The following is a 19,577-nucleotide window of genomic DNA, read 5'->3' as shown; positions in this document are numbered from 1 at the left end:
TAAATAAAGCTGTGGTGGTACATTGCACATGGAATATATCATTAAATGGTACAAAGAAATTAGTTATCAAGCTATGAAAAGGCATGGAGGAAATTTAAATGCATACTACTAATTAAAATAAGCCAGGTCAATCTGCAAAATCTACATGTTATATGATTCCAACAGTATGACAGTCAAAAAAAAGCAAAACTATGGAGACAGTTTTTACTACTGCTAGTTTCCAGAGGTGGGAGGGAATATGGATTGGTATAGCACAGAGGAGTTTTAGGGCCAAGAAACCACTCTGCATGTTACTATAATGATGGATATAATTATATATTTTTTCAAACCCAAGAATGTACCACCTCACCTAAGAGTAGACCTTAATGTAAACCATGGGCTTTGGGTGATAGCAATGTGTAAATGCAGGCTCATCACTTGTAATAAATGTACCACTCTGGTAGGGACCGTGGGGAGGTGATACATGAGTGGGGGAGAATGCACATCAGGAAGCTCTACTCAGTTTTTCTGTGAGACAAAAAGTGCTCATAAAATTAAAATCTATTTTTAAAATTTAAACAGAGTTTTTGGTATATTCATAATCTTAGAAGACAAAAGTTGGATTTCAAGGTCTACGAAGGTGGAAAGATCTTGATTAAAACAAAACAAAAAAAACTAAAGTCTTCAGCAAAAAGCCCTTAAGGGCTACTTAAAAATCAAGGCAAACTAGAAATAGAACAATCCAAATACGTGAAATCTAACTTTAGATTACCTCAGTCCCCAACTGGATCACAGTGATTTGCCCCTACCATAACAACCAGTCATAGAAAAGACAGTATTATCTTCTATTTCTGAAATTTTCACACGTATTATTTAGTATTAGTATAGTGTTTAGAAAAAACAGTAGAGAATTACACCAGAGAACTAGATTTTATATCACTTATGATTCATGGTGCCCCACACCATATCTGTACAAATAACATTTCTCATTTCTCTGCTTGATGACACCGATGTGACCTGCTTAAAACTGGGTGACAGTTTGTGGTCAGCACTATCTTGGAGCTCCTATCTTCATCTCCTCCATCAGGCCATCTTCTCCCAGCCTCCAACAGCATTTGCTAGGGTAACTGACAATGTGAAATGGGAAGAAAAGGGCTAAAGGTGTAGGGAAAGTGGGAAGGGTAGGGAAAAGGTCATAACGTAAAAGAAAAAAATAGGAGAAAATGAAGAAATGGAAATAAAGTGTTTGTAAATGGGGAGGGGAAGAGGGGGTGAAGGGAGGGCAGGGACAGGGGGACAAAATGAGAACCAAGACCTGTCATGTAAAGGTACAAGATCCCAATAATGAATGTAACTGTACTGTATACCTAGAATGTACCAATAAACTCAATAATAATAATAAAAAAAGAACAGATATGGAGGTAAGCCTAGCCCATGGCAGAGCCTTGGAGACAGCAAGGGAAATTCCTTCATCTCCACTGGACTCCTAATCTCACTTTCTGAAACCCTGACTCCTTTCTCTGCAGGTCTTCCTTCCTCTGGCAGTCTCAGGGTAGATCACCAGCTCTTCTCTCCCAAAGTGCCAGTACAATTAGTGACTCCTTAGTGATGCACTAACACAACACTTAATCAAGCTGGGCAGGAGATGTGTGGGTGGTTAAGTGATGGGGGAGCCATCTTAGGGAAAGGACCCAAGCCTATTGTCTCCCCCAGTGTGAAAGCAATGAAATCAGCAAGACTTCAAGACTAAAAGCAGATGAGAACACTACAGATAGGCTGCTCCATCCTTCATCTTAAGAAACCAAGGCCAATGAACTCCCCACCTCTCTCTCTTTTTTTTTTTTTTTTTTTTTTTTTTTCGGTACCAGGGATCGAACTTGGGTCCTTGCCCTTGTGAAGAGGTGGCAGAACCACTGAGCTAAATTCCTAGCCCCCAACCTCTTTAACAAGAGTTTTTGTGTAACATTCTTAAGATAGTTTTTAGTTAACTGTGAATATTCGCAGCTTTTAATAGCATTATTTATGTGTTTGTGCCATATGCTGTAGATTTACATTATTTCTAATGTATAAATAAACCAAATTAAAATAAGTGAGTCTGCAGTAAGTCTGAAAATGAGTGAGCAAAATCTTCATTCTTCTGTAACCTCATTCCTCTTAGTTTTTCCAGGACTGTCATTATCTCCTCTGCCACTATACTTCGCTAGTCAGGGTTTTCCAAGCAAGCAAAACCAATATATGGTTTATTACTAAGAGTCGGCTCATGCAATTAGCCTGAGAAGCCCCACAACCTGCCTCTGCAATGTGGAGTCCCAGGAAAGCCAATAGTGTGATTCAGTCTAATTCTGACAGTCTGAGAAGCAGGAGGGCCAATATGTCAATCCCTGTCCAAGGTCAAAAGAAGATGAGATGAGACGTCCCTGCTCAAGCAGCAAGGCAGGAAAAAGGGGCAAATTTCTTCTTCCACATTCTGTGCCATTCTGGCCATCAATGAATTGGATAATATCACTCACATCAAGGAGATCTATTTTAATGAATCCATTGATGCCAATGCTAAGCTCACCCAGAAATATCCTCACAGACTCACCCAAAAACCCACTCAGGGTGTTACATAAAATAAACTATTATGTTAATTAAAATAATTTGCAAGGCATTTGCATCAGAGGAGCCAAATCTAACCTCTTCATATGCATGTACTGTTCCATGGTACTACTGCCTTTAATTCATGCATATTTTCAAAAGAAACTTTAATATCTACTATTTACACCATACATGAAAAGAGCTTTTGGAACAGTACCTTGTACTGTACATAGAGACCTATGTTTTGCTGGTCATACTTTGAGTTCAAAGCTGAACAAAACACTGCGAGGGGATGTATTCTTGTTCCCATGTATTCAAACCTTACTTGCCTTGCCACCCATTCGCCACCCCTCTACCACTGAGCCTGATCATGACTTCCTTTGGTCAGGGCACATGAGCAGACAGGATGACTTTCCAGTCTGAGTAGAAGCTTAACAGCTATGGAACATTGCCCTAATTCACTCTTGCTTTTGCCCCTGGCATGAGAGAAGCAAATCCCAGATAGGAACAGCTCTTTCTTTTTGGGTACTAGAAAGAGAAAATATGTGGAGTAGACTTGCAGCTGACCCCCACAGATGACATGCAACACAAGCAAGAAGAGGCATTTGGGTTTTGCTAATAGAGCACGACTCCCTTTGGCAGGAATGGGCTGTAGTGCTACAATCTCAAGGAAGCTATCAGTGGACTGAATATTCTTGGCTTCTAATATCATTATATTAAAGTGTTCATGCTGCATGTTTTTTTAAAAAAATAATTCCTGTAGCTTTAAACTTATTTTAAAATAAATAAATTTATTTTCTGAAAGAAACCTGGCTTAGACCTATACTATATTAAATACTGAAAACTAAGAAAAAGGAAAAATAGATTATATACTTAGGACCAGGAAAAAATACACAACCTGATTCTATTTAAAAATAATTCTAAAGATTGAGTTAAGATGCCTTTACTTGCCTTTACTACCCCACTCAAAACTCCCCAAAATATAAAAAACAAATTTTCAAAAGGATATTCATAGTAGTGCTAGAAAACAATAGTTATATATGGTCAAGAATTTTTGAAAAATCTCTGAAAGAATACAAAAAGAGAAATCTAAACCCTAAAATATGTGTACAAGAACCACCCCCCTCTGCATCCCTCCACCCACAGCAGCCACCAGCTTAACAAGGCACCCTACACAGCTCTCCTCCCTTCTCCATCTCACTCTTCCCACACACTGGCTTCTGTTTCTTGAGATCATCTCTGAAATAATCTACTTATACTTCAGTCTTTGATGAGGGGTGCTGACATTGGAGGAACCAAAGACAAGCCCAAATTCTTCCCCGAGATCTACAGTCTTGCTTCTACCTTCTTCATCACCTTCTTCTGACTTTGTCCCCTCATTCTCTCTCTGAATTTCACCTGTCATAGTCACAATTAAACAGCACCATTGTCTTAAATCTGCCTTTCTAACTTATCACTCACCAAGGCACAAAATTTCAGGCTCCCCTTTGCCCTTCTTCTACCATGTCTCACATATCCACTTCATTTCCAGTCCAGTCATTTGAACTTTTCACATTCATTCTGCTTCTTCCCACCCCTGTCTACTCTGCCTCCTTATTTAAGGTTTCATCAACTCCTACATGGATACTGTAAAAGGTTTCTGATGAATAGCCAAAATCCCCTTCTCTCCTCCCTATAGTTTATCATCTAATCTCTAGAAGCTCCAATCATACAGCTCCACTAAAAAGTCCCCTGTGACGCCAAATGTCTATACCACAAAATAAAGTTCTTGATCTCAACTGCTTTACCCATAACTTGTTCATACAACTCAGAAGTCTTCCCAACTGAACCATTCACCATTCACTCTAAAAGTATCCTTTTCCCCTACTTCTATGCCTTTTCTTACTCCATCCTCTAAACCTGGAAAACTCTTGACCAGTTTTTTTTCATATTTAAACTCAACCTTGGGCAAATGCTATTTCTTTCATGAAAGCTTACTTAATTATTCCAAATGTAAAGCTTAACCCATACTTTTATTGGGAAACTTATTACTTTATTTTTAGAGTATAACTTACATTAAAGTGGATAAATCTTTAATTTGATGAATTTGCACATATCTCTCGCCCTTGTAATCCTCCTCCCAGGTCTGAAGATTACCACCATCTCAGGTTTCTTTCATGTCCCTTTTGGTCAAAATTCCTCTCTAGGAGTAATCTCTTCTGTGACTCATCATCGATCAGTTTTGAACTTCACATAAACACAGTCATACAACAGTACGTACTCCCTTGTATGTGGCTTCTTCCATCCAACATTGTATCTTGGGGATTCAACTAAATTGTGCGTATCTGTTGTGTGTTCTTGTGTCATTACAGGCTAAAACTGCATTTATTCCACTGTATAACTAGCTCACATGTAAGCATTCTGCAGTAGATGAAGACTTTAGAGTATATTGGCTAGTCCAAGTAAGGCTTCCATGGACATTTTTGTGTATCTGTTGTTGGACATCAACATTCATTTCCACTCCTAGTAATAGAATTGCTGGGTCATTGTGTATTTGTGTATTTAGCTTAGGGAGTACTGTTAAATATTTCTCCAAAGTGATTATAAAAATATGCATACATCCTACAAACAATGTAATAAAATTCCAATTGCTTTCCATCCTTGCCAACACTTATTTTCAGAGGTTTTTTAGCCTGTCTGACAGCTGTGCCCTCATTTCTATATTAAATTATAATCATAAACATCACATAGAGTTTAACAGTTTATAAACTTCCTAGATCTATGATATCTCAATGCATATTCCAAATAGCTCTATGAAGTAAACAGGGAAAGCCCTATTTTGTAGTTAAGGAAACAAAGACTCAGAGAGGTTGAACAGCTTGTCCAAGGAGGGGGAGATACTAAATTTTGTACATCCACGGGGCTTATAGATATGTATGAGTTATCTCTGCTAGTTTACTAATAGTTCTCTGAGGTTAGTACTTATTTTTATATATCAATATTTAGTGAATAAATCAATGAACCTGAATATAAAATTGATATTTCCCTATTTACACATACAAAATTTATAATTGGTTATAATAACATAATGAATAAGAGGTACCATCATTTGTTATCTGAATCATGAAGTATCATATTTCAGATCCACAAGTCCACAAATATCTAAATATTTAGCACCATTTAAAGATTTCTTTGAATATTAAAGAATTTTTTAAAACTCAAAGTCTCCTTTTGAAGGTCATTTCAAATTCATTTATTTTGACCAGGCATGGTAGCTCACACCTGCAATCCCAGCACTTGGAAGGCTGAAGGAGGAGGATCACTACGAGTTTGAGGCCAGCCTGGAATACATAGTGAGTTCAAGGCCAGTTTAAACTGCGTAGTAAGACCCTGTCCCAAAAAAATTAATTTATCTTAACAGTCACTAAGTATTCTCAAGAACATCAAACATATTTGGGTTCTTAACCACATTTCAGTTTTCTATTTTGTGCATAGAATGCCATAGTTGACAAGTTTATGTACTTTTTAGTTGTTTTTCTTATGTAAGAAGGTAGTAGTATTCCAATAAGTAGTAAATAAAACAAAAGAAATACCAACATAGCTATATGTATGGGAAAGCTTTACAACCAGCAGCTTTGGGTAATTTATTTTAAAAATTATTTGATATTCCTTCATCACTGTCTCTTACAATAGGCTGACATCATTCCAAAGATTAATAGGAATTGTCAATGAACAAGTAGCTATCTATATCATCAAGTATGTGGTTCAGAACATATATGGCAAATTACAGGACAATACAATTACTTTTTATACTATCAGAAACCACAGATGACACATTTAAGCAATGTGACATCCATGGATAGCCAAACATTGCTGCACCCTACAAATGACCACTTTTGTTCCAGAAGAATATTACCACCTGTAATACTCATCATTCTGAAGGTAAAAGCTACCTCTTTGTCTGTGAATATTCACCTTTTAAAATGTATGCATATCACTTTATAGGTCTATAAAACATTTGACATCTTAAAACATCTTATTTTTGACCATAGGAAAATAATAAAAAGTTTTAAAATACATTGTTGAGGCAGAGATTACAGACAATAATTATATAAAGTTAACTCATAAAACATACTTTGACCCTCCTTTAACAGATATTTCATATAAAAATTGACTTTTTGTCTGAAAATTTATTTTTATGATGCCAAAGAATATCTTCCACCTCAATTACTCAGCTCACCTTGTGAAGTAAACCCAGCAAATTGTGCACTGACACATTCCAAGGTGACCATGCAACTCATTTGTGGTGTACCAAGGTATGTATAATTAAACCTGCTATGAGATACAATAAATACATGGCCTGCTAAAGTGATCAGAGAATCACTTGTAATTCACAGGAGATGATCAGGTAGGTAGAAGGGAAGACAAATTTCTGTATTATATTCAGAGGCAACTTGATTTCTAGAACAAGAGAGAAATTATTCAATTAAATCCTCTAGACTACTGTAAGTTTCCTCAGGAAAAATCACATAGATGTATAACTATAGCTGTTGAACTTTCAAATTTGTTTGCTTTCAAATTGACAGAAAAATCATTTTTCAAGTTTAGACACGACTGTTAAAAATACGCCCATTCTGAATAGCAAATGAACATACCTTTCATGCATATAGTCAACTCCTAGCAATAACTGTATAAACCATTCTATTATTTGATTTTCTGTAAAAGTTTTCCCAGCTTTTTTATATTCTTGAATCTTATAGTCCAGATCATGGCCCTGAAATGAGATAACATAATGTTTCATATTTTATTCAATTAGGGTTTTAAAAGCAAGCTCTCTTAACAATAGTTAATATATAGTAGTCACTGTGCATTATAAGAAAGCAAGAGTTATTACCACTCTCTAACTATGACTGACAAAAGATTCTTTCCTCAGCCAAACTCTAGCCAGGTTTGTCTGAGCCCTCTTCTCAACCACGCCTCAACCATGTCCTCAAAAGACTTGAACAAACACTAACATAGTTGCTAGAAGCTCAAGGCTCCATTCCTAAAATGATGGACATCCCCATCCTTAGAATACCTGCCCAATAAAATGCAAAGCTGCCAGAAGAATTTAATTTTAGCTGGACATGGTGGCTAATGTTTGTAATTTTAACACTCAAAGAGGCTCAGGCAGTGATTGTAAGTTCAGCCAGCCAGGAAACTGAGCAACTCAGTAAGATCCTGTCTCAAAATTTAAGAAAATAAATAAACAAACAAACAAATAAATGGCTGTAGATGTAGCCCATCAAACTCTGGGTTCAACCCACCGTACTACAGGAAAAATGAAGGAGGAGGAGGAGAAAGAGAAGGAGAAGGAGGCGGAAGCAGAGGCGAAGTTACTGTTCCAGCCAATACTAGAAGATAAGGTCCTTGTCTCCTTGCCTTCAAAGAAAGGCAGAAGTTTAATTTTTATAAACACATTACAAATCCAATGGGTTTCACATGAACCAACTTCCATTTCCCACTTTCTTTGTTTACTTCCCTGACCACACTGCCCCCACCCACCCCAGGCCCATCCCTCTAAAACACCCAGTAAACTGCACAAATTGGAGTGGAACTCAACTCTTAACCCTATTGTTTTTTGTTTTTTTTTTTTTACTGAATAAAATCTGCTTTAACTGCTTAAATGTCTGGCTGTATTTGCCTTTCACATCACTCAAGGGCAACTCCTTCTAAAGAAAATAAACTACCATGCACACCTCCAATCAAAATTATTTTGATTGTAACCTAAAAATGTACCCACATAAACTTTAAAAGTCTAAATGGAATGCTAACATGTACACATGCTAAAAATATAAGCCAATAAAATTAAAACCAGCGATATTAATTTAATGAAGTCATACTTTGGTGAAACTAACTGGTGCTTCCACAGTGCATTGAGCATTGATGGCAACTGTACAGATACTTTTGCATTTTCTATGCCCAGATTACTACGAACCTTGGGAGGACTAAATTCTCCTTTTCTCTAGCTACATCAAAACTTTCAGGAATACGGCAACTGTTGATCAATGCTAGGTCCCAAACATATACTTTAAGTATTTAGTCAGTCTTTGTCCTTTCACTCACTGGTGAGAGGTAAAATAATAATACTTATTTTTAATGCCCAAAATTAACCATGGTCCAAATGACAAATATCTGAAATTGCATAGTGGTGTCTGACATAATTATCACCCTTTCTGACTATCGTTGTATTAGTGTTCTTTAACTACCGTAGAAGTGAAAACAGTGCTAAATTCTCACAGAGAATTATTGAATTATTACATAATCCCATGTATCTTAAATGTCTGAAAAAATAGAGACAAATTGAGACGTGTTCTCAGAAGAGAAGGATGGGCTAAATGCAACTGAGTTTGGTTTTTACTAGACAGAAAGCATGGGTCACTTGGAGAATGGGAGGGATACTTGCCATGACCACCAGTACCAGAGCCCCTGCAGTGGGCTCTGATCTCCTGCTCAATGAATGATACACCACAAGGTGAGAAGAAAGATACAGAAACAGAGTTAAAGAGACACATAAGGGGAGCCAGGATGTTCAGTGCTTGAGCAGTAAGAGGCACAAGGAAGCAAAGGCCCTGAAAATCCAGAGCTGCCAATATTTATTGGTGACATCATTGTTAGATTGAGGAAAAGGGGCTACATGGAGGGACTATGTGAGTGGCTATGGATATGTTGCTGATGCAGGCAAGACTTGTAAAAGAAAAGTCAAAGTATTCTTGAATTAGGAACAGAGCATACAAAATATAGATTGTAGCCAATAATATGTCATTTTTAAACTGTGTCACTTGAAGAAATATAAAATTCTGTACTTTTCCTATCAGCTGTTGTATTATTTTCTTTGACAGGAAGTAGAATTGATTCCTGTGTGTAGTGTTTCCACAGTGACAGCATTCTCTCTGGGTGATATTTATTGCTGCTTTGCCAATCACTTCTTTACACTATTTTGCACTCTTTGCACTCACTGAAGTAGTAAGTGCAAGTTGTGTGCCTGTTTCTTGCATTAATATTAGGCATACAGTTTCTTATAACTACATACATATACATATGTGTTAAGATTGTTGAGGAAAAAAGAATAAGGCCTTCAATAATTAACCAAAAGAATTGAATAAAAGATCTAATAGAATCATCAACCTCAAAATGAAATGTCAAAAGGAGACACACAAACTCCCCTCTTGCCCACCGGGTCAGTACTGTAAGAAGACATGTATTAGTTCTTAGCATTAAGCAGAGGACTGTTCAGTCCAGACAAAGATGAAACACTGAAAGAATAAATTAACCAGAGAGCTGGGTCCCTGTGATTTTGATTTTGTATGTTTATCTCCAAGAAAAAGTATTTGTTTTGCATTTACTATATTCTTCAATAAACACTCTGTGGATTAGTTTCTGAGAATTTAATTAAGGTTGATAAATCATTCACAGATTAAGACAAGTTATTATTTGCTAAAACAAAGAAATATATTTTTGTGAAGCAGTCTGATTTCAACTCAACAATATAAAAAGCATTTATTACTTTCTTTCACTAAACTATATTTCCAGTAGAAATCAAGTCATTTTTTATAAAATATCACAACTCAGTTTAAGAAGTTCTTATTACAGTATATGTAAGTTTATTCTGTTTTCTTAACTTTGTCCTTGAAAAATATTTTATGGTGTATTTCATTGGTAGAAGTCCTTCAATGAAAAGAATATTGACTTGAACTTGAACAAATATTAATGTTGCCTTCACTCTATAATGCTGATAGAACATGATTTCCCTCACTAATACTACCCTTCAAATAAAGGCCTTGATGTTAACTTCTAAGGTTTTAAAAATCTGTAGCCCAAAGTATCATTTGGTAGATTAATGGTATTGCCTCACTCTCACATCCCAGTTAGCCACATCAGATGGACTTTGAAATACTGAGACCTTGAAAAACTAAAGAAAGACTCAACTGTAACATTTTAAACCTCATCTTTGATTGTCATTAAAAAGTTTTGAATCCTAAAGAATTTTTAAATTAATCCGTTTTTAAAGCAGAAGTATTTAAGATCAGTTTAAAAGACAAAAGTAGAGCATTCTCAGAAGAAGCCTAATACAACAAAACTGAACTGACAGAAGAATATGAAAAGGACAAAATAATCTCTGCATTTTAAGTCTAGAATGAGCTTGAAAAGTCAATCAGCCCTATTTCTTCCTTTTAAAATAAAAAGGCTACTCATTAATTCTCTGGCTTTACATCTCAGAATGCTGCTCCTTCACACTCTACATCTCCTTTAAACAAATATCCTTCCAATGAACCTCAAATTGTAGCATTATCAAAATTATCAAAGTTGCTTGTTTAAAATGCATATTCCCAGACTTTAATTAAGTAAATCTGCACAGGGCCAAGGAATACATTCTTTGTTGTTATTGCTGCTACTTGTGATTTTTAAGTCATACATATTTTTAACAAGCATCCTACATAAATCTGGAGGTGGTCCATGACCACACTTTAAGAAATAATTCCAGACAATGAATGGGCTGTGTACTTAATATTTAGCCCATCACTGAAAACATTTTGTGTAACAGTTTAAACAATTCCAAATCCAAAAGATTCACTCAGGAAAAGTAGAGCTAAATAAGAGTCACCTAATAATGACATGTTTTTAGAGGCCTGTGATATTACTTAACAACTAATTGAGAGGGAAGGGAAGAGAGGACATTCTTTATCATTATAGCATAGACCTTGGAAATACTTCCCTAGGAGTTTGAAAATTCACTGTAATGGATTACATAAAAAGCAGGAAAATTACAAGCCACATTATATCTTTTAAAGTAAAATAAGAAAATCCTGTTTTTAAATGGTAAAAAAATGTCATATAGTATCATGGCACGTATGTCTGATAATACAAATGGACATCCCTAAATTATTGATTCTTTCTCAAATTCTTTCAGAGTTAGTGTTCTTCTACTGAGATAAATGTACATGCATAAAAATGAAATGACAGAATTTATTTTATCTTAGAAGTGACATGAAATAATGTTTTTATCTATAAAACACCGTGTTAGATTTTTGAAAAAAACTATTTGAAGCTAGAATTATTTTAAGCTAGAATGATTCTACTTTTAATATTTATATTTATATAAATTTGTAAGTAAAATACAGCCATATCCCAAATGTTATAAACTTTATTGAGTTATGGACTGATTTACATTAGTGTGTTTCATTTTGTATGTGTGTGTCAGTGGGAATGAAATCCAAGGAACATGAAGCTACATTTTCAGCCATTTTTATTTTTTTATTCTGTGGCAGGGTCTTGCTAAGATGTCTAGGAGTGTGGTGATTACAGGTATTCACCACCAAACACAGCAATGTATTTTTTTCAAATGAAATTACTTTTGCTTTTGAAGTACTATATTAACAATTTCAAGCAAATCGAAGTGGTAGTACTTTTTAATTTTTGTTGTTTAAATTTCAAAATATTTCATAGTTTAAACAAAGAAAAAAATGGAAAAAATAATTTCAATACAGTAAAAATGATGAATGGATTACTTTAGGTGTATAAAAGCATGAGACACTCGTATTATTTAGGATCTTCCCAGACTGAACAAAATCTAGACCCATAGAATTGCCATAGCAAAAATTCCTGACTGGAAATGCTCTGGAAAACTCAAGAGCCCAGGTGAGATTTAGCTCTCTGAACATGGCTGCCAATGTGTGGTCAAAGTACAGATGCCTGATGGGAGCTCACACCACAAGCATCAATCAGTGTCAAAGTGATCAATAATTTAGGCATGTCCCTCACCCATCAACAACCAATTCTGGGTAGTGGTGATTACCAAAAGAGCTTCAGAACTACAAGCAGTAGTTTTAAAGGAAAAAAAAAGGATTTTTCTCTATGACCAGACCTGATGAACCCAACATGAAGTTCTCTAAGGACTCTCTGAGAACTAGTAAGCCTGACAGTCATGTGTTACTGCCAAACCCACCTAAATCATCTGCTGACATTCATTAGAGTTTCAAAATTGTAAATTTAACCCACTGACATGTTATTTCAACACTTTTGCAAAAATAAGAAATGAGAAATTTTTTGAATTTTCTTTTTGTAGTGTAAATAGAAAGTACTTCCTTGGAAAGTACTTCCTCAAATTTTAGTATCAAATACATTAGCATTTAAGAATCTGCATGTTTGTTTTGCCATGAATCCTACTAAGGGCTTCAAGCCAAAAACTCAGAAACAAAAATTAGCTTGTCTTCTAGAAAATAGCTGGAAAGACTTGGGGAAAGTAACAATGAAATAATGAACTATTTAAAAAGTAACTTCTATTACTAGGAGCAAAGCTGTCATAGCCATTTTTTTGTGATATATGTAATATAGAAACAGAAATGTTTAAAAATAGAGAATGTAAGTGAAAATAAGCCAAGAAAAGAAGTGGCTTACCCAGTACCCCTGGCCTGCCTGGAACGAAATTCAACAATATCCAGTTCATGTGACCGTCAGAAAATCATTCTTCCTCTCTGAGTTCCCATCTCATCAGTAAATAGAGTTAATAAATAAGAATTCACTTCTCTTCAAAAAGGAGAGAAGGGGGACATGCTAAAAAGATACAAGAGCCAACCTGAAAAAGCCACAATAGCCCAAGTTAGAACATCTGAGCAACAAAATAAATGACAGCCTTAAGTCATAACCCATAATAAATAACCATGAGTCCATCCTGATATATAAAAATAATTTAATAAATTCATATATGAAAGATTAGAAATAGCTTTTCCTTAAAGGAAAATCTCAATTCATAAACATAAAAACAGTAAGGGAAATACACAACTACAATTAAGCAAAGACAGTACCAGAGTAAAGAAAAAAAATGTAAGCAACTTCCACAGAAAGATGCTAAACTCAGAAAGTGAAGATTTGAGAATAAGCAGAACATTAGCATGATCTCAAAGCATCTTCCCCCAAGATATTTCTCAATTAGACAGGGAAAATGGTAACTTTACAGTAGAGAAATCCAGAAGACAGAGCCTTAGCCAAGTGATCAAAGTTAACATCACAATAACAAGATGAACCACAGATCCTGTACCCCCTGACATGTGCACTGAGAAGAACACAATGCTCCTCTGAGGTAGCTGTGTCCAGAGTGTGGAACCCTAATCTAGCCATGAGAAAGCATTAGAAAATCCCAAACTGAGACACATTCTACTACATACAACTCACTAGTCCTCATCAAAGGCCTTATCGAGGTCACCAAGGCAGGAAAGGGAAACTGCTGTAGATTAGAAGAGACTAAGGAATGTAATGTAGAATGCAATGTAGAGTCCTAGATTGGATCCTGGAATAGATAAAAAGGAATAGGGGAAACTGATAAAAATGTTGATTTCCTGGTTTGCTAACAGTACTATGATTATGTAGGTTGCTAAATTGGGGATATGTTTAACTGCAATCACATTATAATTAAAGGGGAAGTGTCCTGAATTACATCTCATGTTTTTCTACTTCTGCACCTTTTATTGTATCATTTATATTGTTATGTTACTTTAACAGCAGTGTCCCTCACTCCACTCCACTTCACCAAATCCTCCCTACACTTCAAGTTCAAATATAATGTGCCAGTTCCTTCATAGTTCCTGCAGTCGGAAGTCATTTCTTTCTGTTTTTAGCTCCAGTAGCACTTTAACTACTTTCTTCCCATAATACCACGTGCCCCTTTATACTTTAGCCATTAACCTACCAGACAAGTTCATTAAAGAAATATTATATTGTCTCTATTACCCCATACTCTGTCTGGGAATTGTGTCTGACATAGAATTGGGACTCAGTAATGGCTTTTGGGAACACCCTTGATTACTATAGCCTTTGTGAACTTCACAGAAGGCACCAATAAATAGTACAGAATACCAATTTATTCATATACACAGGAGAGAACAGGAATTGCTAAGGCAACAGGGAGTTCATGTTGAGTTAGGGAGCATATTTTTTCCTGACAGAAGAGGCATACATAGAAAGTTGAATTGGAACCAGAAGTTGCTCAGGCAGCAAGAAGAATGACTTGGGTGATTTTCAAGAGTGACAGCAACAAGCTACGTGCCTGGTCATAAAAGTATGTCCACAATCTAGCCAGACTTTTCTGTTCTGGGTCTGGGTCTCATCTTTGCTTTACCTTTATGACTCTATGCCTGTTTCCGCACTATCTATTCTCTCTGTTTTGTAGGTCTCTAGCTGTACATTAGTCACTAAGAGAGCTTCAAAAACCCTGATGTCTAAGCCATACCTTAGAGCAATTAAATCAGATTTTCTGGAGGTGGCCCCTAAGCGTCAGGACATTTGAAAGCTCTGCAGATGATTTTACTGTTGGTTTTTGTCTACATACATTAGTATCTCCAAATAGAACACAAACAAATCCAATATTTACTGCTTTTTGCCCTGATTTCTTACGCTATCTCCACTATAACTCCATCTCTACTCAAGATATGTGATCTCTCCTAATCTTTTGTGTCTTCCACTATAGTGCCCAGGATTCTGGGGATGCCTCATCCTCACCAAGACAGAAGGCCCTCAGATAGTATTTCACAGTCCTCTAGTGCAGTGCATTGTTAGGTATACTAGCAAAATACAGTATCATAGTATACAGTATCACAGAAGACTTTTTTTTTGTGGGGGGGTACCGGATATTGAACTCGGGTCCTTGAGCTTGCAAGGCAGGCCACTGAACTGCTGAGCTAAATCCCCGGCCCTCACAGAAGACTTTTGACACATACTAGAAGGATCCAATATTTTATCTTTTATTATTAATGTTTGACACAAATGAGGTGGAGGCAACAAAAACAAATGGTAAAAAAATATAAAGAAAAAAATATCATGAGTGCTAACTTCTGTGTGGTTTACTGTGTGGGTCCATGATGTGACAGGCAAATGAATCAGGAAAAGATCAATCTCATATGTAGAGAGTATGAGATGCTTTATATGATACATGTTGTGTTGAGTACCATGCAAGATGAAAATGCTATGAGGGTTGAGGATGTGGGGGCGAGGAGTGACTTTACCCAGGAGATTATGGGAGCCTTTGGCTAATGCATTTAAAACGGGCTTAGGAAGCTGGATGGGATTTGAAGATGTGGGGCCAAGAAGAAGGGCAATGGGGAAGGAAATGGCTAAGCAAAGAGTAAGAGGAGAAAAGTATGACTAAGAGACCAGAGACAGTTTTTCCATTTCTTCCCAGTATGGAAGAGAAGAAAAGACACTAGTATTTGAAATTTCCTGACACTTTTGTAATTTTGAAACCATAACCCAATGATTTGATTAAATTTTGATGAGTTGTGAGTTTGGTTGTTTGCTTTCTTGCACAAATGATCTGAGGTGATGTGTCCAGAGGGTTGGGTAGCAGATATCAAGGACTAAATTTGTATACATCTGTTTTTATTTCTTTTGAGAAAGGGCCTCACTGTGTATTCCAGGCTGGCTTTGAATTCACTATGTAATCCAGGCTAGTCTTGCAGCCATGAAGATCCTCTTGCCTCAGTTTCTTGGGTGCTGGGATTTCAGGTGTGTGCCACCACACTGGCTATATTTCAGTCTTGAAAGGTCCAATTACAGAAGAGGGATCTTGGTGATAAAGAGATCAGCCACTTCACCTGCCATTTCCTCTATTACTATTTTATCTCAGTAAAAAGATGATAACAATGTGAGCTTTGTGTAAATTGAGAGTAAATCTGTGTTTGAAGAAGAGAACTACCTCTGTTAGTAAGAGCAGATCAACCTGCACACATCCTTCTTCAGGAACGGTGAAGTAGCCACAGTATAACGTCCTAGGGGTCCAAAGGGCATTGGAAGCCCCTCAGCTGCCCTCCTACACATCCCCACAAGTCATCACCATGGCAAGGTCCCCTCCAAGAGAGAAATTCAGCCCATGGGAACTGGCACCATTTAAAAATTAATGCAGGGGCCGGGGATTTAGCTCAGTGGTTCGGTGGCCTGCCTTGTAAGCGCAAGGACCCGAGTTCAATCCCCGGTAACAAAATAAATAAATAAATAAATAAATAAATAAATAAATAAATAAAAAAAATTAATGCAACTAACTGGATCCTGTATGATAGAAAAACTTTTGTAGAAATGTCCCTTCTAAAGATGTAACAGAAGCTGGGCGTGGTGGCACATGCCTGTAATCCCAGCACTCGGGAGGCTGAGACACAGGAGGATCACTGAGTTCGAGATCAGCCTGGGCTACATAGTGAGTTCCAGATCAGTCTCAACTACATAGTAAGACCCTGTCTCAAAAATAAATAAATAAAGATCTAACAGGACTCAGAGGCTGAATTTGAATATAGAATGTGAATTAGACAAATGGTTCTCAAACTCCATCTTATTTCCAACTCACCAGGTGGGTTTATGAAAAAGCTGAACACCACCCCCAGAATTTCTGATTTGGTATGACTGGGCTGGAGGCCAAGAATTTTGTATTTCTAGAAAGTTCCCCAAGTGTTGCTGATGCTATTAGTCTGGGGTCTCACTTTCAAAACCAGCAGATTATATACTCACATTATGTAAGTGTTAATCTCCTGAGTTTTTATCATTATACTGTGGTTATATTAAGAGAAAGTTGTTGGCCTTAGAAAACACAGTGGTATTTGGGACAAAGGGGCAGCATGTCTACAGCTTTGTGATAGCTTTCCACTGCAGTGCCAAAATGCCTGGGAAAATCAACTTGGAAGGATAAAAGCTTATTTTGTCTTAGGTTTCAGAGACCTCAGTCTGTGATCACTGCCTGCATTGCTTGTCATATCTAGGAGCACACGGTAAAGTTGAAAAGAAAAGAGAAAAGGGAGGAGACCTGCATCCCAGCTTCTTCCCACTAACTTCCTCCCACTAGGCTTTGCCTCCTAAGGGTTCTACCTCCTCCCTGTAGATTCACAGGCTGGCAACCACATGGGCCTTTGGATGGATATTCAAGATCTAAATTATAGCAAAATGATTCTTGAATGGCTCAGGTAAAAATTAGGTAGGTAGGTAGGTAGGAGAAGCAATGAGATGAGATGAGATAAATAGAGTAATAAAGTGAATATGGAAAAATATAACAATTGGACCAGGGACTCTGGATGAAGAGTACTGGGAGTTTGTTGCTATTCATGTAACTTGTTTGGTAGTTGAAAATTATATTAAAATTAAAAATGTAAAAATTAATACAGGGAAATAAAAAGTTACACTATATTATCTAGACTTGTCCAATATGTTAGTCACTACCTATATAGTATTATCTAAATTTAAATAAATTAATATTAAATATAATTTAACATCCAGTTCTGCAATTGTACTAACTAAACTTCCAGGGCCAAAAAGTCATGTGTAACTAGCCATTACTGAATCAGAAAACACAAGCATACACCATTTCCATCATCACAGAAAAGTCTACTGAATAAAAACTAACTACAGTTTAACATTCTAAGATTAGGATAAAGTCTGAAAATGTTGATATGCTAAAACAATAGTAGAGGCAGCAGTTGTCATCACAAGCAGTAGGGATCAGTTATTTCTGAGATTATTAACTGAAGGAACTATAGAAGAAAAATGATTAAATTATAGCGAGTGGATCATATTATAGCTATATATGCAAATATCTACAGCTTTGCATGGACTAGTGAAATCACTTCCAGAGTTGTTCAATATAACCATTCTACACACCTCATCATTTTATTGATTTTCTCAATAATCCACTGGATAAAAGAAAAGTAGATATTCGGTTAACCTGCACCCCCATACTTTCCTCCAAGAAGAAGAGAAGCAAGAACTGGGTAAATAAACAAACAGCAACACTGAGCTGAGTAGGCTGATCTAAAGGGGAATTGTAAAGATTTGGAATATTTCAAGCTCATTCAGATAAATTTAGCTATTGGTTTCATGTTACGTGATACTAGCTAATGCATAAAGCAAGCAAGGTTGGATTTGGTGCTATCTATACTCTTCTGAGCCTTTTCTTCTTCTACCTCTTTGTCTCTTCTTTCCTGCCTATCACACAAAATCCTTGAGTGGTATCTGGTATTCAAAGTTTCTAACTCAAACAAGTCTCATTCTACCTTGAAAAATGACTTCTTTCTAATGTTATTTCTTTAGAGACCTAGAAAGACTCAAGTGATAAACTGACTGCATTTATTCTAAATAGTTCCAAATTCTCCCAAGGAGCATTTGGGTAGCCCTGCTTCCCAGAATGTTCTAGGAGACACTTTCTGAATAAGTCATCTTTAGGTATTCTTTGCCTGACCTCACCCCTGTTGTCTCCCTCTACCTACTCTCTTTAGAAGTAAATACATAGAGCTATTCTACAACCACACATTGTCAATTTCCCCTCTTGCACCTTTCCAAGTAGCTTCATGGTCAGTTGGAGTTCAGTAAAATGCAAAGCTCTTTACTTGAAGAGAACTGAAAGTAGGAGAGAAAACTGCAAATACTTGGAACCAACAATTACAAAATCAATGAATATAAAGAGTTTCAATAAAGAAAACAAGCAACAATTTATTTATTTATTCATTCATTCATTTTGGTACTGGAGATTGAACTTGGGACCTTGTGCTTGTGAGGTAGGCAGCAGAACCACTGAGCTAAATCCCCAGCCCAGCAACATTTTTATTTTCAAATTTCCACTGGGAAAATAAAACACAGAATCCAAAACTCAGGAGACATGCCTTTGCTCTGCATATCCTCCATTAAGGCATTTAAATGTCTGCCTAATCATTGGACTATTGTAGGAGATTTGAGCATTCTTATGTAAGAAATTCCTCCTTAAAATATAGTCAGTCTGACTGAGTTTGCCAAAGGGAGAAACCTATTAGAAATAAACTTTGTCAGTTATATAGAGATGATCATTCCTAGCTGTAAGCCCTGCAGTCTCAGGCCTTTATAGTTTAACTTGTGAGGCCGGGGATGTAGCTCAGTGGTGCCACAGCTTGCCTAGCAAGCGCAATATCCTGAGTTTGATCCCTAGTACCACACACACACACACACACACACACACATACACACACACACACACACACACACACAAATATAGTTCAACTTGT

The 19,577-nt window shown here is 36.5% G+C and overlaps 1 protein-coding gene across 4 annotated transcripts in view; it reads right to left on the bottom strand.

Moving 5' to 3' along the window:
* Nek11 (NIMA related kinase 11) overlaps positions 1-19,577 on the bottom strand; it is a 267,941-nt gene that overhangs the window by 188,648 nt on the left and 59,716 nt on the right. For all 4 annotated transcript variants that reach the window (XM_010625448.2, XM_010625451.2, XM_010625449.2 and 1 more), the window contains one exon: positions 7,191-7,309. In XM_010625448.2, coding sequence (XP_010623750.1) covers positions 7,191-7,309 — 119 coding nt within the window. The remainder of the gene's footprint in view (positions 1-7,190; positions 7,310-19,577) is intronic.

Source organism: Fukomys damarensis, unplaced genomic scaffold (assembly GCF_012274545.1).
Source record: "Fukomys damarensis isolate Sample0158 unplaced genomic scaffold, DMR_v1.0_HiC HiC_scaffold_37, whole genome shotgun sequence".
Lineage (NCBI taxonomy): Eukaryota > Metazoa > Chordata > Mammalia > Rodentia > Bathyergidae > Fukomys > Fukomys damarensis.
The sequence above is the reverse complement of the archived record's forward strand: the minus strand, read 5'-3'. Positions and strand labels throughout refer to the sequence as shown.